The 19,793-nt window shown below is 41.8% G+C and overlaps 1 protein-coding gene across 13 annotated transcripts in view; it reads right to left on the bottom strand.

The window, feature by feature from the left end:
• The window catches only part of huwe1 (HECT, UBA and WWE domain containing E3 ubiquitin protein ligase 1), a 53,007-nt gene that overhangs the window by 26,041 nt on the left and 7,173 nt on the right, over positions 1-19,793 (bottom strand). For 10 of the 13 annotated variants that reach the window (XM_028583706.1, XM_028583704.1, XM_028583703.1 and 7 more), the window contains 30 exons: positions 18,744-18,793; positions 18,478-18,547; positions 17,638-17,736; positions 9,802-10,008; positions 9,531-9,683; positions 9,373-9,435; positions 9,143-9,220; positions 8,978-9,025; positions 8,725-8,893; positions 8,537-8,637; positions 8,140-8,290; positions 7,917-8,044; positions 7,681-7,821; positions 7,442-7,547; positions 7,173-7,280; positions 6,986-7,087; positions 6,751-6,831; positions 6,429-6,535; positions 5,102-5,279; positions 4,923-5,014; positions 4,617-4,837; positions 4,420-4,477; positions 4,114-4,290; positions 3,689-3,934; positions 2,836-2,969; positions 2,645-2,757; positions 2,373-2,555; positions 932-1,148; positions 723-845; positions 378-615 (listed from right to left, as the gene is read on the bottom strand). In XM_028583706.1, coding sequence (XP_028439507.1) covers positions 378-615; positions 723-845; positions 932-1,148; positions 2,373-2,555; positions 2,645-2,757; positions 2,836-2,969; positions 3,689-3,934; positions 4,114-4,290; positions 4,420-4,477; positions 4,617-4,837; positions 4,923-5,014; positions 5,102-5,279; positions 6,429-6,535; positions 6,751-6,831; positions 6,986-7,087; positions 7,173-7,280; positions 7,442-7,547; positions 7,681-7,821; positions 7,917-8,044; positions 8,140-8,290; positions 8,537-8,637; positions 8,725-8,893; positions 8,978-9,025; positions 9,143-9,220; positions 9,373-9,435; positions 9,531-9,683; positions 9,802-10,008; positions 17,638-17,736; positions 18,478-18,522 — 3,867 coding nt within the window. In that variant the 5' untranslated portion in view covers positions 18,523-18,547; positions 18,744-18,793. The remainder of the gene's footprint in view (positions 1-377; positions 616-722; positions 846-931; positions 1,149-2,372; positions 2,556-2,644; positions 2,758-2,835; positions 2,970-3,688; positions 3,935-4,113; positions 4,291-4,419; positions 4,478-4,616; positions 4,838-4,922; positions 5,015-5,101; positions 5,280-6,428; positions 6,536-6,750; positions 6,832-6,985; positions 7,088-7,172; positions 7,281-7,441; positions 7,548-7,680; positions 7,822-7,916; positions 8,045-8,139; positions 8,291-8,536; positions 8,638-8,724; positions 8,894-8,977; positions 9,026-9,142; positions 9,221-9,372; positions 9,436-9,530; positions 9,684-9,801; positions 10,009-17,637; positions 17,737-18,477; positions 18,548-18,743; positions 18,794-19,793) is intronic. The other 3 variants (XM_028583708.1, XM_028583702.1, XM_028583700.1) reach the window with 2 other exon arrangements.

The following is a 19,793-nucleotide window of genomic DNA, read 5'->3' on the forward strand; positions in this document are numbered from 1 at the left end:
AACTTTGGCCTACTTTAGCATATAAACATTAGCTTACTAAGAACCTGTCTACTGAATTGTTTACCTAAAGTAAACTTCTTTGACTTTTATGAACATAATGTCTATTTTTAAATATTAGTTTTTCTCAAATTATACTTTAAAAAAAACTCAATATATATCGCCTTACGCACAGTATCGAAATATATTGTAATATATTGAATCGCGACCAATGTATCGTGATACGTATCGTATCACCAGATTCTTGCCAATACACAGTACTAGTTTCCATCTTTTCTCATTTCCCTGGCAACTGTTTTCACAAGTTTACCCAATTGAATACCACAGATAATGAAGGAAACAATAGACTCATTGGAATTCTATAGCTAGTGGATACTGACCTTCTGGGTGACTATGAGAAACCGAAGGGCGCTGAACTGGGGCATGGTGGGTGTGACCCCAGGCATTTTAGCTGGCAGGGAATGGGGTGAGTCCAGCACTGTGCTGGGGTTCACCATTTTCTCCACCAGCATTAACCAGGCATCGAGGAACTCCCCTGTCCCATCTGGTAGGTCAGTATGCTCCAGACCCTCAGACACAGGCACCTTCCCACCCATTGACAGGGCCCAGTTAAACGTCCTGCACAAAAGCAATACAAATCCTGTTTAGCATAGAATTTAAAATATGGATATTTGCAAGAATATTTTGAAGATACAATACTGTTCTTGTCATATGCATGGACTTACTCAAATAAGGCATCATGACCCCCAGAGCAGAAGAACTTTTGCAACATGAGATGGTAGGGGTACTTCCTCTCATCAAACAGCATGGGGGATGTGAAGCCCACTGAGCAGATGAAGAAAGTCAGCCTGCCAGAAAAAAAGAAAACACTCCATATCAACTCTTTGTGCAAAGCACATAATAGAAAATGGTAGCTGGGGTAGTCTGCCCTTACCTGAAACGAGGGGTGGGTGTGTAAGGTGGGGGCTGCCAACTCAGACCCTTGGTGAGGAGCTTCGTCAGGGCAGAGGCAGTGGCCCGGGCAGCAGGCGTGGGTGTCGTGCCTGTGCTTGTAGCATGGTGGGAGCGGCGCTGGCGTACTGGTGAGCCCACACACAGCTTCACCAGCAGACCAAAGAGCTCAGCCAGAGCCCTACCTAATCGAGATGAAGCTGTAAAGACACAAGGTTAGTGAGAGACGATAAACTCCTAGGGATTTAAGGCAACTTAAGACATTGTTTTTTTGAAAAAAGAATCCGTTAAAAATATTAACGCTCTGCACTCTCCGGTATTTGACAGCCTCTGGTCGGTCTGGTTTTATTTTCTAAAAAAGCTTGTAAAACATCAACCCTGTAGTACACAGTCAATCTATGAACATCATTTTTTCAGGAAAAAACTGGGCTATTAGAATATTTGTGCTGCATTGAAGTCACTTGAATGAAAAAAAAAGGTTATAGGACCATAAAGACAAATAAATAAAACGGAACATGAATCTCAGATATGTATTGATATCACACACACAGCAATAAAAGCTAAGCCAATCTCCTTTCTAAAACACTTCTCATATGTATTAGGAGTCAAACAAAAATAAACATAACTTATACAGTGGACAAAATATCTACATTTTTCAAAAATAAAGTCCAGACGCTTTTGCCCTTATGCCAATACTCAAAATAATGTCATTAATTGATATCACACACACAGCAACTCTACACAAGCATGTGTGTTATCTAAAACAGTTCTATATATTTGGAATCATCCAGTGTAAAAATAAACATAATGAACATTATAAATCATATAAATGACAAACTATTTACATTTCTTCAAAAAAGGCCCAAAAGTATGCCAAAATCCAAAATAGTAATGCTATTCTTCTCTGTAGAATGGTTTCGAGCGGTAATAGACCATCTTTGGTCAAATTTGACTGAGTGACCTCTACTCACAATAAACTATCTTTGTTCTCCCTTGGATGACTGCCTTCTATTGGTTTACAAGACAAAAACAAGCATTCCCAAAGCATTATGGGAAACAAAATGGATGGTTAGCATCAGAGTTAGCAGCAATTGGCGGAGATAAACGGCCGAAAAATCATAAATTATGGACAAAGTGTATCAATCTGGGATGTAACAGTATGGATTAATTGCACAAAGACCACGACAAACTCTGGACTTCCAGGCTGGATACAAAACCTTCTGTAAGGGCTACGAAGACACCAAAGACATCAGCAGAACGGGCGACTGTTAGCTTTTAGCTCCAAAAGACGGTATGGTTCTACTAGTTATTATTATAAAGTTATGAATCAGAGGTGCCTTTTTGGGTCGTATACGACCCGCTCGGCAACTGAGGGTTAACAGAAATAAAAATAAAAAATTTGTGTGTCATACAAATGATCTCACCAGAGAGTAGCGGTTTGATCTGTTTTATGCGGGTGGCCATAGCTGGGGTAAGTTTGGACTTGGCCTTAGGGTCCGTTGCAGTGGGTTCATCCGTCTCCATGGGAGCCAAGGTGTCCCCATCTAGACCCATGCCTTCCAAAAGTCCACCAGCAGATGAATCCACAGACACTGCCTCAGACTCTACTAGATAAAGGTAAAGGAGATTTAAATTGTTGGAGAGCATTCCAGGAACATGGTGGTTTTCAGTGAACAAATTGAAATGGTTAAATTACCAGTTTTCTTGGAGCCAGAGGCTGTGGTTGCTGCAGTGTTGCCAGATGGCTTCTCTTCTTTGGGCACCAGTTTCTGCATGTCAGCTTGGCCAAACTCACATCCTGGAGGCAGACTGTTGGGCACAGTCAAGAGGTGTTACAGGGTTACAGCTAATCGTTTAAAGAAAAGGGGTAAAGGATAAGAGATTCACCTGTTAGGCGTGCAAAGGGACAGCAGCACAGTGCTCTCCCATACCAGAGAGCAGTAGAGCTGACTGAGCTTGTTGAGAACGCTCAAGCCCAGCTGGGAGCCCCACTGGTTGACTGAGATAGCTCTGATCTCACTCTGTTTAGAAAGAGAACAGAAACATTCAGAGCTGCTGAACCTTCTGAAATGGTCTCACATTTGAAGAACCCCTCCACAGCTTGAAAAACAAATACAATTCTTGGTAATCATTAGGGCTGGGCAATAGGGAGAAAAATCAGATATCACGATATTCTTGACCAAATACCTTGATATCGCGGCGATATTCTAGGGTTGATAATTGGTGCTTTAGCAAAATATCTTCACACTTAGATTTTAGATAAATAATCATCAGTAATGTGGACATAATGTCTAAGTGGGGAAAAGGAAAATAGACAGTCTGGTAACAGACTAGAACAGTCTGGTAAGTTCAGAAAAGTACATCACTTTACTGTCTCATATCGCAATATCGATATATTGCCCAGCCCTAGTAATCATCTGCCCTTAACTTGTTGCTTGTTTGCAACTTCAGCATAACTGCACACATCACAACCGAGGATTGTGAGTACATTTGATTCTGTAGTCAAAACTAGCAGTGAAGGTAATTCTGTAAAATACAGTGCGAATAAAACTGATTCACCATTCTGCTCGTTTTATTGTTTACAACATTGATATACAGTACTATGGTTGTAATTATATAATTTAAACACTGATCAACAAAAAAATAAAAGATAACAATTTATCTAAATTAAAAAAAAAAGGTACACCAGGGTAAAAGGGGGTCAATTATGTTTGTTAAGAAAAAATATATCCATATTTACCTGTCCTACTCTGCAAGTATGGACAAACATGAGGATGTAGGCATGCGCTGCAGTAAGAGCATGTAGCAGTGGTGTGGCACGGGCTGACAACGTGGCATCGGTGACATGGCCCGCGTTGGCCAGTTCTCTGAGAAGTACAGACCCACCAGGCACCTCAATTGGTCGATGAAGTGGCTCCAGAGATGTCAGGATGCTGTCCAGTTGGCATAGGCCCTCCTGGAGTACTTTAGGCTCATGAGAAAGAGTCTAAGGGGGAGAATTTAGGGGAAAAACACTTAAGTCTTAATTCAGCAAACTGATGTTTCTTTTACCTCTAAATTAAAATAAGTCTTAATCTGGTGCATCGCATTCATTTGAATGTGCACCATTCCGGATAAACAAATGCAAGAAAATGATGACAACAGTAATCTTTCTTTTGCACTCACCAATATGGACTTGCAGACACCAGCCACAGCCTGGCAGGCAGCAGAGGTGGGAAAGTCTATGGGCAAGTTCGGCAGGCCCAGAATAGAAACCAGAGGTAGCAGCCCCTTCTGGTTGACAAACTCCTGACAGTGGTCGTCTGTGGTGTTGTTGCTTAGAATGGATTCCACAAACTTCATCTAGAAAACATGTGCATCGCAAATCAGTTACTGAACGGATAAATTAGGTGAGCTCTGCTTTATAGCTTGGAATATTTCACAACATGCCCAAAACGAAACAAAAACTGTACCAAGAGAATCCACACTCACCACATTTAGAATATAATCCATTAGAGGAATGGGTATCCGCTCCTCAGTGCCCACCACCCTGCAAGAATACAATCATCATAAAAATGACTACCAACTAAAATATTTCACATTAAGTCAATCGACTTGAAAAAAAATCTAAGTCTGTAAAGAGTTGTTGTTCTATTCTATTGTGTTGTGTTATGAACTCAGCGTCATACAGTTCAAGTGGCACTGACTGTCTGTTGCTCTCTGGTTCCCCCTGCTGCTGGCTGAACGTGTGGAGGGCCTCCTCTTCCTCTTCATCCTCACTTGAAGCTTCTTCAGCAGCGTGGCTGGAGCGTGCTGGTGGCACCGCCACAGTGCCATCTGCTTTCTGGATAGACGGTTTCTGGCAGATGTACTCAGGGGCTCGACCTAGGTTGCAGATCTCCTCCAGTAACTGTAACACCAATTAAGCTTTAATTATCCTACAAAACCATGTAGCGACACTAGAAAGAGTGCTTGTAAATAAAAAGGTAAACTACCTTAATAATGGCAGTAGTAGCATCAGTCTTCAAAGTGGGTTGGTGCCTCATGAGCTCATCCACAGCACTGCCCAAGTTGGATGCAGTGTCACCTGAAGCCAAAAACAGAAAATGTCATCCACTCAAACGGTTTCCACAGGCGAAGATCTGAATAACACAGCACATACAGCCCAACTCACCCAACGGGTCCGAGCTGCGTCGCCGTCGCATGGCAGGCAGGTAGTCAGGGGACAAAAGCACTTTGAAGAGGCGCTCAAATGGCTGGCACTGAACAAAAGAGTGCAGGCCTCTTGCATTCAGGCACAGGGCACTGAACACATTGGGAAGAGAACCCAACACCTCACGGGTAGCAGGAACCTGAAAATAAGAAACAATGAAGAACAAGCAATGAAAGTTTAAAAAACTGAAAAAGAAAACACAGATGGAAGAAGGTGAAAGTGACAATGAACTTTTAACTATAAAAGACCCAACATCAACCTGTGCCTTTTAACAGTCCTAGTTCGCATTGGGGACCCTTTTATACAAAACTCAATCAAATCGTTCACACAACATGCCATAACCCAGGTCAGGGTCAGCCAATGGACCAGACAAATCGGAGGTTGTCGTACCAGACTGTTACCCCGGATTTCCACTGGATGCGTAACGGCGGCGGAGTCATTAGGTTTCCATTAAAGTCAATGTGTGTATTTCCACTGACTGCAGAACGGCTGTGTTCCGACTCCGGCACAGCTCCGGCGATCCGCAGCCCTCCGGAGCAGATACGCAGAGCTTCTATTTTTGCCGGACACCGGAGAGCTCCGCAGCAATTCAGCACACAGCAGATAGTGCGGGACAGGAAGTCGAGCACAGAAGTAAAATTAAACATCCGGTTAATTTTCAAAATAAAATACACCATGCTCACGGCGGATCATATTTTACCTGCACTACACCTTGAAAACACAGCACAGAGTTGTTTCACCTCTACTCCTCTGGATGGAAACTAACTGTTGTTGGTTTTTTCGTTCTATTCTACGTGAATTTGCGAGAACTTGTGGGTCCTCATGACTACAGCTGTCAGTCGTGGCCGCAGCCGTGACGCAACAAATCCGGACCTGGTGGGTATTGACAGACGGCGGAGCACGCAGCAGACACGCAGCGGAACCGGTCCGCAGCAGTTATGCATCCAGTGGAAATCCGGAGTTATCCTTGCACCATTATTTTCTGATGCATGTTCTACTAATCAATACATCCACAGGTCTGAACCCCTGACCTATGGACACAGGGCAACCCCTTTACACTGAGAATCAACCAATTTCCAAAGTGAATGAAGAGCTGAGAGCAAGGGTAATCTGAAAGGGTTAGTAAAGTCTTTCAACCATCTCTGAAGACTTAAAGTAACAATTTCAGACGTTAAATTTAGTACAAGTGCTGAGACAATAAGAGAAAATAAGATTGACAATAGTGACTTATTGTTAACTACAAGAAAAAGGAGGAGACAGACAAAAAAGGGCAGTGCTGGAAACTCACATCTTTGATAAGAAGGGCATGCAGCATGACATCAGTAAGACCATTATCCTGCAGGGAGGAGAGCAGGGATGGCTCCTGGAACACAAACACCGTCACAACCTCCGTTGCTACAAACCCGAAAGATGGAGACAAGAGCAAGGGTGGAAAAAGAAAAAAGATCAAAATCCAAAACAATGACAACAAATTGTACATTACATTAAATAAGCAAACAGTAAAATTCCATTACATTCAATTGAATCTCCAGTTGATAGTTTTATATGACAACTTTGCTCAGTCAGAAGAGTATTTGAGGGGCTTTACTAAAATGCTACTGTGAACTCACCTAAGAGGAACAGTGAAGGGCCATAATACTCTGCATTACTGATGATGTGCTTGAGTGAGGTAGGCAATGACCCATCCATTACTTGTGGGAAAAAGAGGGGGCATAAACACAATAACATTATGAAATGTATAGAGGCATATAAAGGCAACATTTAATGAACCTGTTCAACATGTATAAACAAGATTAGTACAAGATCTTGATCTCTAATTTATAGAAGAGGATGCCAATGACTCACCGTGGCGAATACCATCAGAAAAGGCAGGGTCCTGGATGGCTTTCTTCAAGAAATTTAGCATTGACTTTAACAGAGCAGCCCTCTGGGGGATACACTGCATACCTAGAGAGACGAGTGTCAAAGTGATGATAGAATACAATCGTGGCAAGTGTTTGATTTTTTGTTTGTGTGCGTTTGCTGTGTGTACCTGCACGAGGAGTGTTAGCAGCACTGCTCTGTGCTCGCTGGTCCGCTTCTGGTCTGGAACCAGAAGATGTGGACGGTCCAGGGCTGCTTTCCATGGCAACTTCTGACACTGTGAGAATACATAATGTTGGCAAATCAAGGCAACAATTGGGGAATTCTTTACAACTTGGCGACATTGACAAATAGCCTAGAGCTTATTATAGCCTTGACTTACAGATATTAATTTCTGAAGGTGAGAACATTCCCTAGGTCTTAGGAATAGTGACTTACTCTCCATGTCTGTGTCCATGTCCTCAGACTCAACAGCTGTGCTAGGCCTCTGGATCTTTGGCTTGATGACAAAAGGGCACTCTTTCCTGGACAGGTCCACCTCATGCTACATATAAAAAAAGTGATCGAGCGTGATGGAGAGAAGAATAAGTGAGTCCAGAGGTTTGGCAGAAGTTTCAGTGACTCTGTTGCTAAAAGCTGCTGTGTCATGAATGAGAAATGCAAAGTGCATAACCAACCTCTAGCCTGCAAATGAAAATGGTAAGGCCGCTGTGGGACTGAAAGGCAGCCATGTCAAGGTTGGTGATGAGGTCCACGACCCGCACTGCTCGCGTCACAAAGGTGATCTGGTCCTGCTCATCACCCAGGAATTTGATAACCTATTAAGTAAGAAATATAAAAGGGAATACTACATTTAAAAAAAAAAAGAAAAACTACAAGTGATAATGGCATTAGCGGTAGGATCAGTATATACCTTCAGGAGGGCTTCCATCATGCCACAGGATACAAGGGCTTCCCCTCCAGCATCATAGCTAGCCAAATGGTAGAGAAATGAAAACAGTGCAGTGGCGAACTGGTGTGGGTAGGGTTCCATCAGGGGATCTTGGAAATAGAAATTAAAAGTTAAACAGTCTTCCATTTTAGTTGTCCCATAAACACACTAAACTTTAGACGAAATGTTTTGGCTGCATTCTCACCAATCATTGCTTGTATACAGTTGCGCACCAACACAGGTAAGAAGCCATGGTAGGAGGCAGTGCCGGTGCAGTCGATGATGTTGGAAAGCTTGGGCGTCCGCTCCAGATGGACAATCGAAGTTAAAGTGCGCAAAGATGCTGCCTTGATATCCTGAAGAACAAAATCAAAGTCAGTATTTCAGAAAATAAAAAAAGAAGAGGGACTTGATACTTCTGCATTGACACTGAGAATACTGAGCTGACACTGGAGAATACACAGATTAGGATAATCTCAAAGTAAGGTCTGACAAAGCATCAAAAAATATCTAATATAATTTTACAAATACAGTGCTACTGCTAGTGTGGCATAGGAATTTAGTGTCATAACCGTGATCAAGCAATTTCTTTTTTTTCTTACCACAAGCTGTTTGTCTGTAATCTGTAATACATCCACCAGCTCCTCTATCAAGCCATTATACAGAATACTGTTGGCTGACTCTTGGAGTGCATTTGAATACACTGCAAAGAAGATAGAAAACATCAGAAGTTACAACTAGGAACAAAACCCTTTCTCATTTATCTTAGGAAGAAGGCCAGTATACTCACCCAGTATAGAGATAGCATGGAGTCGAGCCTGCACAGCCTGCAACCTCTTCTTGTGATTTGAGAATCCATGGGCCAGTCGAATATGTGTGAACAGCAGGGTCTGCTTGTCTTTAGGGATGTTGTACATCACTGTCAGCGACTCCATGATCTCAGATGGGCTCTCTGAAATCTGAGAGACGCAGAGCATGTGTAAGCTGAAGAACCTGAGGTATTCTTACTCAACTGTAATGAAACAATTCTAATCTGACTGTACCTTGTCAAGCTGCTCGATGTGAATATAGTGTAGTGTGTTACTACTGGTCTGGGGAAATAAGAGTACAGAAAGGTTTAGGAAGAAGTTGAGTCATAAACTCAATATTCCACAAATATATTTTGTTTTTATTACATAATGATTGCATGAACAAATGTCTTAACTTACCTTCCTCTCTACTTTGACCTCAGGACCCAGTTCAGCGTAAAACTCAAAGTGCAGTGTGGTGGCACTGGGCGGGTACTTCTGCTCATGTACCACCGGACGGCAGCATAGTAAGGGAAGACAGTTTATAAATATTGTTTAATTAATCTTGTTAGCCTTTATTCATAAACACAGTCCCAAAGCTATAGGTAGTTGATAGAGACAGTTATTAAACATCACTGTAAAATTATTACCGTCATAAGCAGATCCCTGCAGCACTCAGCCAGACCAAAGCCATTCTCCTTTCCTCCCCAGCTCTACAGAAGAGAAGAAAGACACTAAACAATACAGCTCTTTCTCTTGAGGGACAGGTGGAATCAGGTCAATAGGAAAACAATGGCATTCACTAGACCTCAGCCAGGTGTTGCAGACGGGCCAGTAGAGGCGTCCTTTTGTCAGATCCCAGTCTTGTGATGTAGTTGGAGCGCTTACTGAACACATAGAGCAGGTTCAGCACAGACAGGACCACTTGCATGTCACATGACGCTAACAAGGTAGTTAAGTGCTGTAAAAGGGGTGAGAGTGAAAGATAAAAGGTGAGCTGCTTTACTATTCCCACTGTGACATATACACAGTCCAGAAAAGCAGAGTAGTGTTCCAGGGTGTATTAGGTTCAAGCCTACCTCTATAGAGCTGTAGAGGTGCCTAGAGAAGCTATACTCAATGAGCAGGGCTGTGAAGTTGAGCACTGCCAAAAGCAGGGCTTTGAGCTGTCCGTTGTCAGGACGGTCACACACCAGAAGCCATGACATATTCTCCACGGTCTGGCCTGCATCACACAGAATGCCATCAAAGCGGTCCAGTAGATCCACCCAATGGTACAGCTCACACTGTTGAAGACAAACAAAATAATCTTCAGTGATCAATCAAGTAAATGTAAAGTATCCATCTTTTTTATTTTCTTAAAAAACAAAAAGGGTTTTCTGAATTTATGAAGGATTTTGGGATGGATGAAGTCTGAACCAAACATATGACAGATTTCCTACAGTAAACCTGATGTGAAATGCCATGACATTTTTGTTGGCTTGTTTTCTGGTTTAGTTTTTTTGGCTCATCAAGTGGTTACAGTCAATAGTTGTTACAGTTGGGACAGGTGGCAACAGCGTACAAATAAAACTGTGGAAAACCACCATCCATGAGATGTTAAAACACGCAGCACTGCGCAGTAGAGATGGTCCAATACCATTTTTTGCTTCCCGATACCGATTCCGATACCTGAACTTGCGTATCGGCCGATACCGAGTACCGATCCGATACCAGTGGGTCATATATTTTATTATGTTTTAACAGCTGTATACTACAATCCCCTTATGGATGTGATATGATTTCTATCTTTGTTGTCTGTCTGGCTCAGGTTAAACTCTTTGTAAAACATGAACAAACACAAACAATGAATGTCGTACAACTTTCTTTATTCTCCAGTTTGACAGTCTGTTATAACGGAAAAAAAACATAAACTACTTTAACGTAGATTTTCTTTAGGGCTTTATTACGTGGTATCGGATCAGTGCATAAACTCCAGTACTTCCCGATACCAGCGTTTTAGGCAGTATCGGAGCCAATACCGATACTGGTATCGGTATCGGAACATCTCTACTGCGCAGGCAGTCAGTAGGGGTGGGGGGTGCTGCGGAGAAGAGCCAACGCGCGGAACAGGAGTGGGTCTTAATAAATCCATGAACAGGAGTGGATGGCTAGCAGAAAGAAAGCTCCTTGAGCAGAAATTGATAAATAAAAAGGGTCTTTTGAATGGCAAGTTGAGTTTCAAAGCCCTTCCAGATGGTTCTCTCTAAAAGACTAAAGTTATTTGCATGTACTGTCGATGTGAACTGAGTTACCAATGGAGTAGCCGAGTCTCAAATACCATTTCAGGATTTTTCCTGCATAGGGAAAGATTTGGCACCTCTCAGAGGTTTTAAGCCAGTGGCAAAAGAAAATCACAAGCGCTAAAACGTCGGATTTTCAGAAGCCAGCCTCCCTCTCATCCACAGCCACTATACACATGTGGCTGGCACTAATTTAACTAAATCTGAACGCTCTGCTGTGAGGCTAGTGCTAATGGGATCTCCGTTTGCACAGTGAGGCTGTACCGGACTCTCCCGGTGACCATGCTGACTTGGGGACCGGCGGCGGGCTGCGCTGCCGTCTATCAGTATTAAATTGAGACAGTTTCATAACCTGTGAAAACGTCTCGTAGTCACGTTAAATAGAAGTCCAATTCCGTGTTTTCGTGGTTAGTGGTTTTAACACCTCATGCAAGCCGTACAATAGTACGCATGAAAACCACATGCGCTTGCTTTATCAGCATTGCCCTGACTCCCTGAACACGCTGCAGAGGTGGTGTCGTCCTGCTCCGTCTCTCTGCTGAGCCCCGTTTGTGTAGCAGCGGCAGTTAAACTGCATTTCACACTATATTGGTTAAATTTGCACATACACTCCGAACCGCAGGGGTGGTCCATTACACTACTAAGCCTAATGTAGGCTATATTTAACATCGCTGACAATTTATGGATTAATAGAATGTATACATAGCAGTTACCTTATGCAACTCACTCCTAAATTAAAAAAACTAATCAAATGAACTGGATTTAGTGTTCCAGTGAAGTCAGACGCAAAAGCCCCCTTTAATGCATTATATTCCATTATATTTTTAATTGATACTTGCCACCAGAATTTTATGTTTTCCTTGACATAAATAAAGATGTTTTGCCTAAAAATGTATCAGAATGCAGGAAATGAAGTCTTAGACAGTCAAAGTTTCCCCCCAAAAGGCCCTTTCTGAGCCAGGAGAAACCCTGCACTTGAGTATTAAAAATTTGAAAAAAAAATTGCGATTAATTTGAGAGTAATCGCAAGTTAAGGACACCTATGCGATTAATCGCAATTACAATTTTGTATCGATTGACAGCCCTGAAATAGTTTATTTTTAGCATTCTGATGCATTTTTCAATGACAATGTTCCCATTTGTCATTTCACTCTTTTTTTCAGTGTAAGTTTTTTCCAGTTTCAAATTTAATTTCTTTCACTGTTGAGGGGTTTAAGGGGGGGGGGGGGGTAAGGAGAGCATGAAATCAGGAGAAAACGTCAGTCTTCTGGACCCACAGCCTGCTCTGAACCAAGCCTACGATAATGTCTTCCATTAGTTCACCTGGAACTCTCGGCACATAAGTCCTTTTCTCTCTGCCCTTGTTTTTTCACATAGAACCGGGCTGGTTAAAGTTAGTTAACTTAAAGTGACTATATGTAACTTTTTAATGTTTTTGAAGCTTTGTCAGTTTTTATACAATGATCTTAAATGACCTGTAACTGCAAACGAGACTAACAGTTAAAAAAACGCTAATTTTATATAGTTTTTAGTGAAGTCTCTGCCCGGGTTTGATTTTTCCAACAAAATCACAGATTGATTTCCAGTTTTCCACTCGCAGATCAGTCTGGCATCTTGAGATAGAGAAAATTCGGAGCAGTTCGCCAAACGACCAACCAGTCAGCGGTGGTTTTGAGGCGGGTTTAGGTGTGATGCAACGAGAAGCGATTGTTCAGTCTAAACATGGCAGCTTCCACGGATGAGATGAGCGTAGCTATCGCGCAAGTTTTATCCGAATTAGAAAGTATTTCTTCATTGAAAGAAGAGCAAAAAACGGCACTGGAGGCTTTTCTCGGAGGAAAAGATGTTTTTGCTCTTCTCCTGACTGGTTTCGGCAAGAGTTTGATCCGATTGGTTGATTGGACCCATCTATCACCAACATAGGTGGTGATAGATGGTTTATCCAGTCAGCTAACCAGTATTTTCACCCCTTCCCAAAAGTTCTCCAACGGAAAGTTCCCAGATGGATATGCAGAGCAAATGCAAAGCAATCCATCTGGCGGAGTCAGGTTAGGTAGACGGCGCTACAGTAACACATTCTGATGAGTCACAGATTTCTTTGTAACACCGGAAAAGCCTGTGTTATTGTATCCAGCCAGGTAGCAGGAGATTTCTTTGTTATTTTAGAAGTTATCTGTTGTAGTTATGGCTGATATTGGGGCAGGACCATCAAAGAAAAGAAGGAAACAAAGAACTAAAGGCTAAAAAGGGGAAGTGAAAGACAACAGAGGAAAATGCGAGTCAATTTCGGTCGGGTTTTTAATAGATTGAGACAATTACGGGATTGTAAAGGATTCAAAACCCACCCTGAATTGGCTCTCAGGTGTCTATTTCATTCATAAAATAACTTTAGATTGCACGATGTCGTTGTATGTCAGTAGTCAACATTAAATTACGCCCCCTTGCATTTAGCGCGGACATTTTTTTCCTTTTAGTCCGTGTTGACCTACTCTTTTCTTTCCCCTTGTGACATTACTTGTGTAAAGCGTCCGTGGGTTTCATGAAATGCGATATATGAATCTGTTATTACTTTGGTTGCTACAACAAACGCTTAATGTTTTGGCTCGTGGCAAGTGACAGTGATAATGTTACCTGGTTTAGCTCACGAGACATCCAAAATAGGCAAAGTTATCGTATGAAACACTTAAAATGCAACGATGCATCTTATTATTATTATTATCTTATTCTTTCATTGTAAATGAATGATTTTCTGTCAGAGCAAAACATTCATCGCAACTATATGACCTCCCAGTAAAGCTAACTCAGTACTATACAGTGGGTAATACAGCACCGTAAAGAAAAGATCTTTACGAATGCATGAGTGGTAAAAACACTGCCGCTTTTGTCCAAAGCGGCCGCTTCAAATCAACACCAACTGAAAGTTACATATAGCCACGTTAACTGACATTATGTAAAGGTTCGCTGTAACAAGTGCTAACGTTAGCCAATGTCAGCTATCATTGCCAATGTTAGGCTCTACGTGAAAAACAGAAGAGAGAAACAGACTCACCTTCAACTAGGGAGATCCAGGTGCACTAGTGAAAGCAGTTGCCGTAGAAACATGGTAAAGCCAAAGGCTTACTGTGGTCGAGCAGTCGTACATGGAAAGGAGGCAGCCACGGGGCTATTTACAGACGGGTCCGAATGCGTTCGTGAGATATTCTCACAAACACGTTTGTAAGGGAGTCTCAAAAACACAGAAAGAGGACAAGAAGGCACTGAGCAAATCAATGCGCTGTGCGTAGCTCTACAAGGAAATAGGATTTTACATGTTAAAAAACAGAAAATCAATATGAGTTGGGCAAGTTAATATCGTGGTGGACCGCCACAAATTAATCAATGTATGGGAAACACTGGACACTTTTTCAAGTTTGAAAAAAAAATACTGTTATGATTAGCATCGTTTACCCACATAAAATGATAAAAAAAAACTGAAAAAAAAAGGGTCTGGAAACTCTCTCCCTCATTGAGAAATTTTGGATTGTGCTAGGATGAGACTCGTTCAGAGTTCACAGTCTGCAACTATAGCTTCTGTGTCCTGACTGAACCTGGAGTCAATAAGACCTATGCTGTGTCTTGAATCGCTCACATCTGTACTTACACTTGCTATTTTGAGTGCATAGTGCGTTCACACTGACAAAGTATAGCCAAATGCAGGGCACTACGAGTACCCGGATGCTGCACTCAAAACATTGAAGGTAGAACGCTGGACACTACTCGCCCTCAACGGTCGCCATCTTTGCTAAGTAGTGGAAGCTAAAGGACCACCAACGTATTTTAAAACTTGTGATTGAAACGGTGAAAACCAAACTATACAACTATAATTAATACATGTGTTTTTTCAACAAGTACCACTATACTGTAGTCAGATAGTGAGAAGACAGTATATATTTTGTTGTGCGACAATAGGTGGTGGTAATGCTCCGCCATGTTACAATTTACTATTAAAAAGAAAAATTATTTCCAGTCAGTGCGTAGCGGTCGTGCGCAATTTGAGACAAAACTACCCTGTCAAAACGTACACACTACACAAGTGAGGACATAGTGTACACAGTGTACTATATGTAAGTGTACTCAAATAAGTATCCGAATTGAGACACACCTCTAGACTCGGATGAGAAATTTTTTGCACTGAAATTCTCTGCTGGCCTTTCCTTATTAGACAGCGATGGGTTTACAGATTAGTGACGTACCTAATTAAGCTTGCCTGGGATCTCAAATTTCAGATTAGTGCACACTGCACAGACATCTCTCCCTTCAGGAGAGGAATGTTAAAACACCTCTCTAGTTACAAACTTTGCACAATTACAAGTTAGTATAGTCAAAGTCTGACATTTTAGGGGGCATAAACCAAAGAAAAACAATTTTTTGACTGGACGGGGACTTTAAAATAATTTGCAGCACCGCAGTTTAAGATTGACTGACGGTTAACATTGATGAGACAGATTAATTCACTATTTCAAACAAATTACTTTGCAAGACTACAGAAAGACAACTGTTGAAAAAGAACAATTAAAATGTGAATTTAGTCATACTGGGCAAGAGTGTACTTAACGGTGGTGTAATGGGCTGACAGGGAGAAATCAACTGTGTCTCTAGCCTGCCCAGTAACAGCGACAGAAAGCCTTTTTCTTATTACTTCTAACTTTCTGTTATCAGTAATTTGAAATGCCAATATAGCAAATTACACAGCAGAGCTGTTGTCATTAATGTCTGTATATATATTTTGTGGAGGTGTGGAGAGGAGGCGGTGGCTCAGGTGAGCAGGCAGGGAGGGACTGATTGTTACAGTGAGTTGTCTAATCGTGCTCTCCCTTTAAAGCAGTAGTGAGCCGGAGCAAGCTCTTGATGGCCGACTGTGAGAGAGGAGACGGGGACACTGTGTGGTGGGCTGGACAGCGTAAAGTTTAGCCCTCGCGACCGAGAGCCTCGGGCCAAGTGGGAGCGAGGGAGCTCCAGACGGATTGTGGGACAATTCATTGCTGATGCAATCATCAAATAGAGCTGTAGCAAATATTCCTCCCCGTGTGTTTGTGGTTATCTGTGAACAGAGGTCTACAGCAGCGGAGCTGCTACATATTTATATAGTGTCAGAGGATGTCGCAACCTTAAAATAATGTGTGGCACAGCAGCATGAGAATTACTACTGTTAACAGTAGTACTGTTCTACATGTTGAGGTCAAGAAAAAGGTACCGTATACACCTGGTCAGCACTGAGGCTCAGGAGGAGCTTCTACCCTAAGGCCACGAGCCCTTGTGACTAGAGATGCACAGAATCCAGATTTTTGAGGTTCGGCCGAATACCTAATCCACTAGTTAAGATTCTGCCGAAACCGAATCCTACTCTCATCCTCAGTCCATTGACACAGTAAACACATTAATTAAGTAAAGAACGTCCACAGCCTCTAAAATAGTTAAATGTAACAACTTAATGTTGAATTCACATGCTCTTTACACATCGTAGGAAAGCACATCGCTATCGCCAGATGAATGAAAATTTTGTGCAAATTTTCGGTCACTCCGCTCCCACTGTAGGGAAAACGGCTGACAGCCCGGGAGAGGCACTGTCTAGTTAACAAGTTTTTAGCTGTGACTGTCCTTCCTTTGCCGTACCTGGGGTTTCTGCGTTTTGGCTGCCGTCTGTGGATTCCTTCATGTGCGGCTTGTATTCTTTCAGATGTTTCATGCGCAGGTGTTTTGGCAACGGCGATGTGTGTTGTTTGGGGTCCTTGACGCCGCGGGACAGGTCGGCATTGCAGGTTTTCTGCTCGCAAGTTCCATTTTCACTTTCTCACAGCCTACTGCATTGAACGGTCCCCCTACATTACGTTGACCAGCGTAGCACGCACAGTGCAAGCGTAGGGTTCGGTGGGAAAAATTCTAGAAGTCAGAAATCAAACCCCATCAAAAAGCCCAATATTCAGCCGAATCCTGGATTTGGTGCATCCATTAAATTATGTTTTAATTAGCCTGGCTGCATGTGTTGTTTTGTTGTTTGCCAACTGAAAAGATGACAAAGAAGAACAGATTTGGCTGTTTTCCATTGTTCAGGTGTGTTTCTTTGAGGGATGAGGCCTCTACGAAAACAATCCGCTAATGTGGACATGTCGTTTTTATGAAAGCAGCATAATTGTTTTGGACCGTGTAGTGTAGACATAGTCTAAGACGTGTCCCAGTGCCTGTCGAATTCATGGAATACACCTCTTATTTCCGTCATATTCCACACAATCATTGACCAGCGGGAACCCTGTCATCATAGATATAGTTATGACAGGGTTTCCAAAGAAAAGATTGACGGATGTTACCTTGCACGGCAGCTAGATTCTCGCAATATCACCCAAAATCGCCACAAATTACACGAGAATTCCATCTTGCCAGGCTTCAAGTAACGCATTTGTGTCCGGACAGTAGTGAACCAAACCAATCCGCGTCTGGTGAGGAGCTACTGGCAGCTACGGGTGTGGTTTAGGTGTGAGAGACAGCCCTTTGCCAAACAGTTTCCAATGATGGCTTCTCAGATGGTTCGGTGTAACAAACCATCTGGCGTGTCAGGTTATGACGGAGGTGCCTCTCCCTCTTTTGTTTAGGACTTACCTTGCCAATATTCCAGGTCTTGATGTGCTGCAGTTCAACCAGCAGTTGCTCATCACTGCATGCCTTGAGCTTCTCTATAAGTATCCTACAGTCAGCAGGCTGTTGGTTAAGAAGGAGCACCCAAAATGGTTAGTCAGAGTGAGTACAAAGACCACCTATGCGTCTTTTCTACTAACATAGTATAGCACAGTATAACACACTTTAGTGATGCTGTGACATGCTGATAAGTTAAAATTTCCATTTCTTCTGTGAACTCACAGTAGGGGGAAACCGCATTGCCCTGCAATATGGGTATTTTTGTCCAACTTATTAGCAAGGCCAAACTATGACCATTTTTCGCCTTTAACCTGGAGTGGCACTGCACTAAAATGATTGGCTTCAACATAGTCGACCAACATGCAGTTCTGATAAAGCATGTTGGCAGCTTAGAAGCCTATCAATTTTGGGATCTGATCTCCTTTAACATAATCTCAGAGGTGTAAGTGCTGTGTGACTGCTATGAAAAGCTGCTGCTTAAATGCTTACCACCGCTATGATTTTTGTTGTGAAGCACCTATAGAAAGTACAGCCTTATTGTCACCAAGGTTAGCAACTAACTGCCTACTCCTTGTTTTCAGTGCTCTTTTGGTCAGCGCATCATTTTGCAAGTAAAGGAATAGTAAAAGAAGCAGCCACACTTAACTGGTTAGATAATGTAGGTGCAGGTGACAGGCATCTACTGCTGTTATAATTTGCTGTGCAAATATAAAACCTCCAGCAAAGCTCAGCTTTATTACTGTATGGAAATTAGGCACTAATGAGGCTAGGAATGGTCACACAGCAAGTATTAAGCATACTCACAGCTTCCGTAGGAGTTTTCTTTAACTTGCTTCTGTCGACCTTCATTGTCGATAATCTCTATTTGTTGCTCCTGTTGATAAATTTCCATGTACATTAGAAAACACGTGATGCTGAATTTCAATGTGGTATGATATATAACTAGTTAGAATTATAATTTATAAATAAGCCAAATATTGCACTTTAAACATCTAAATACTCTAAAACCAGTGAGACATTCAGATACAAAATTAATAACTCGACGTGTACACAACTTAAAATGCACTTACAGAAAATAGTTTGGCGATACCCACTTAACAGCATGTTCCAGTCACGTCACCTGCAAAACAATGGTAAAGAATTCAAACTATAATATAGAAAAACAATGCACACCAAGGGCTGTCGTGAGGTGCTGATCACTGGTAGTAGACTTGAAAATTAGAAAAAAAAAAAAAAAAAAAAGTGTTGCACACTCTGGATTTGAAGAAGGCCTTAGGGCCGAAACGTCGTCAGAATAAATAGAGAAATGCCTATGGAGCCAGAGCGTGCAACACTTTTTTTCTTACTAAAATTTCAAACTAGCAACAGTGTCCCACATACAAACCCAATTTGAAAAAAAATATACAATAGGTTATAAGATGCATCAATCCCAAGAAAGAGGTTTCCAAAAAGTCTGTAGTAGGGCTGCACAATATATCATTTTTGTATCGCCATCGCAATATACAAATCGCAAAAGGCTGCAACTTATCGCAATAGATTTTTTTGGAATGTGGCAAAAAAACTCCGTAAAAAACTTTAAAATGTAACTAACTTTTTTTAGTGATGCCTTTTTTTATTCAACAAGCAATTTGTTGCATTTTAGCATAATAATGAAAGTAGTAGAAATGCAGAACTGAGTATACTTTAATATTTGTTCATTTATCGCAAGTAATATCATCATAGCGATATTCAACGTTATCGCATATTTTCCTCATATCGTGCAGCCCTAGTCCGTAGGTAAAGCGGTGAATTAATTGGGTAGTATCCAATTCATAACAGGATGCCTAACAGTGTATTCTGATAATATAATATGGAAATACTGTGGTATATTTACTGCAAGTAAAAACAAAATACAGTCAGTTATCAATCTTAAATTTTGACATGAGCATTTACTTTAAAATCTATTGCAGCTCACAAATGACTGATCACAGGCACTGGTCAAAATGTGACAATGATACGAAATTTGTTTACGTTATCAATCAAGGTCTGGTCATTACAAAGCAAACTGAGGCAGAGCATTAGCTAGTGGCTAACTAGCAACATACAACACAAAGTTACGTAAAACAGGCTGGGCCCTATTT

This window comes from Perca flavescens, chromosome 7 (assembly GCF_004354835.1).
Source record: "Perca flavescens isolate YP-PL-M2 chromosome 7, PFLA_1.0, whole genome shotgun sequence".
NCBI classification, from domain to species: domain Eukaryota; kingdom Metazoa; phylum Chordata; class Actinopteri; order Perciformes; family Percidae; genus Perca; species Perca flavescens.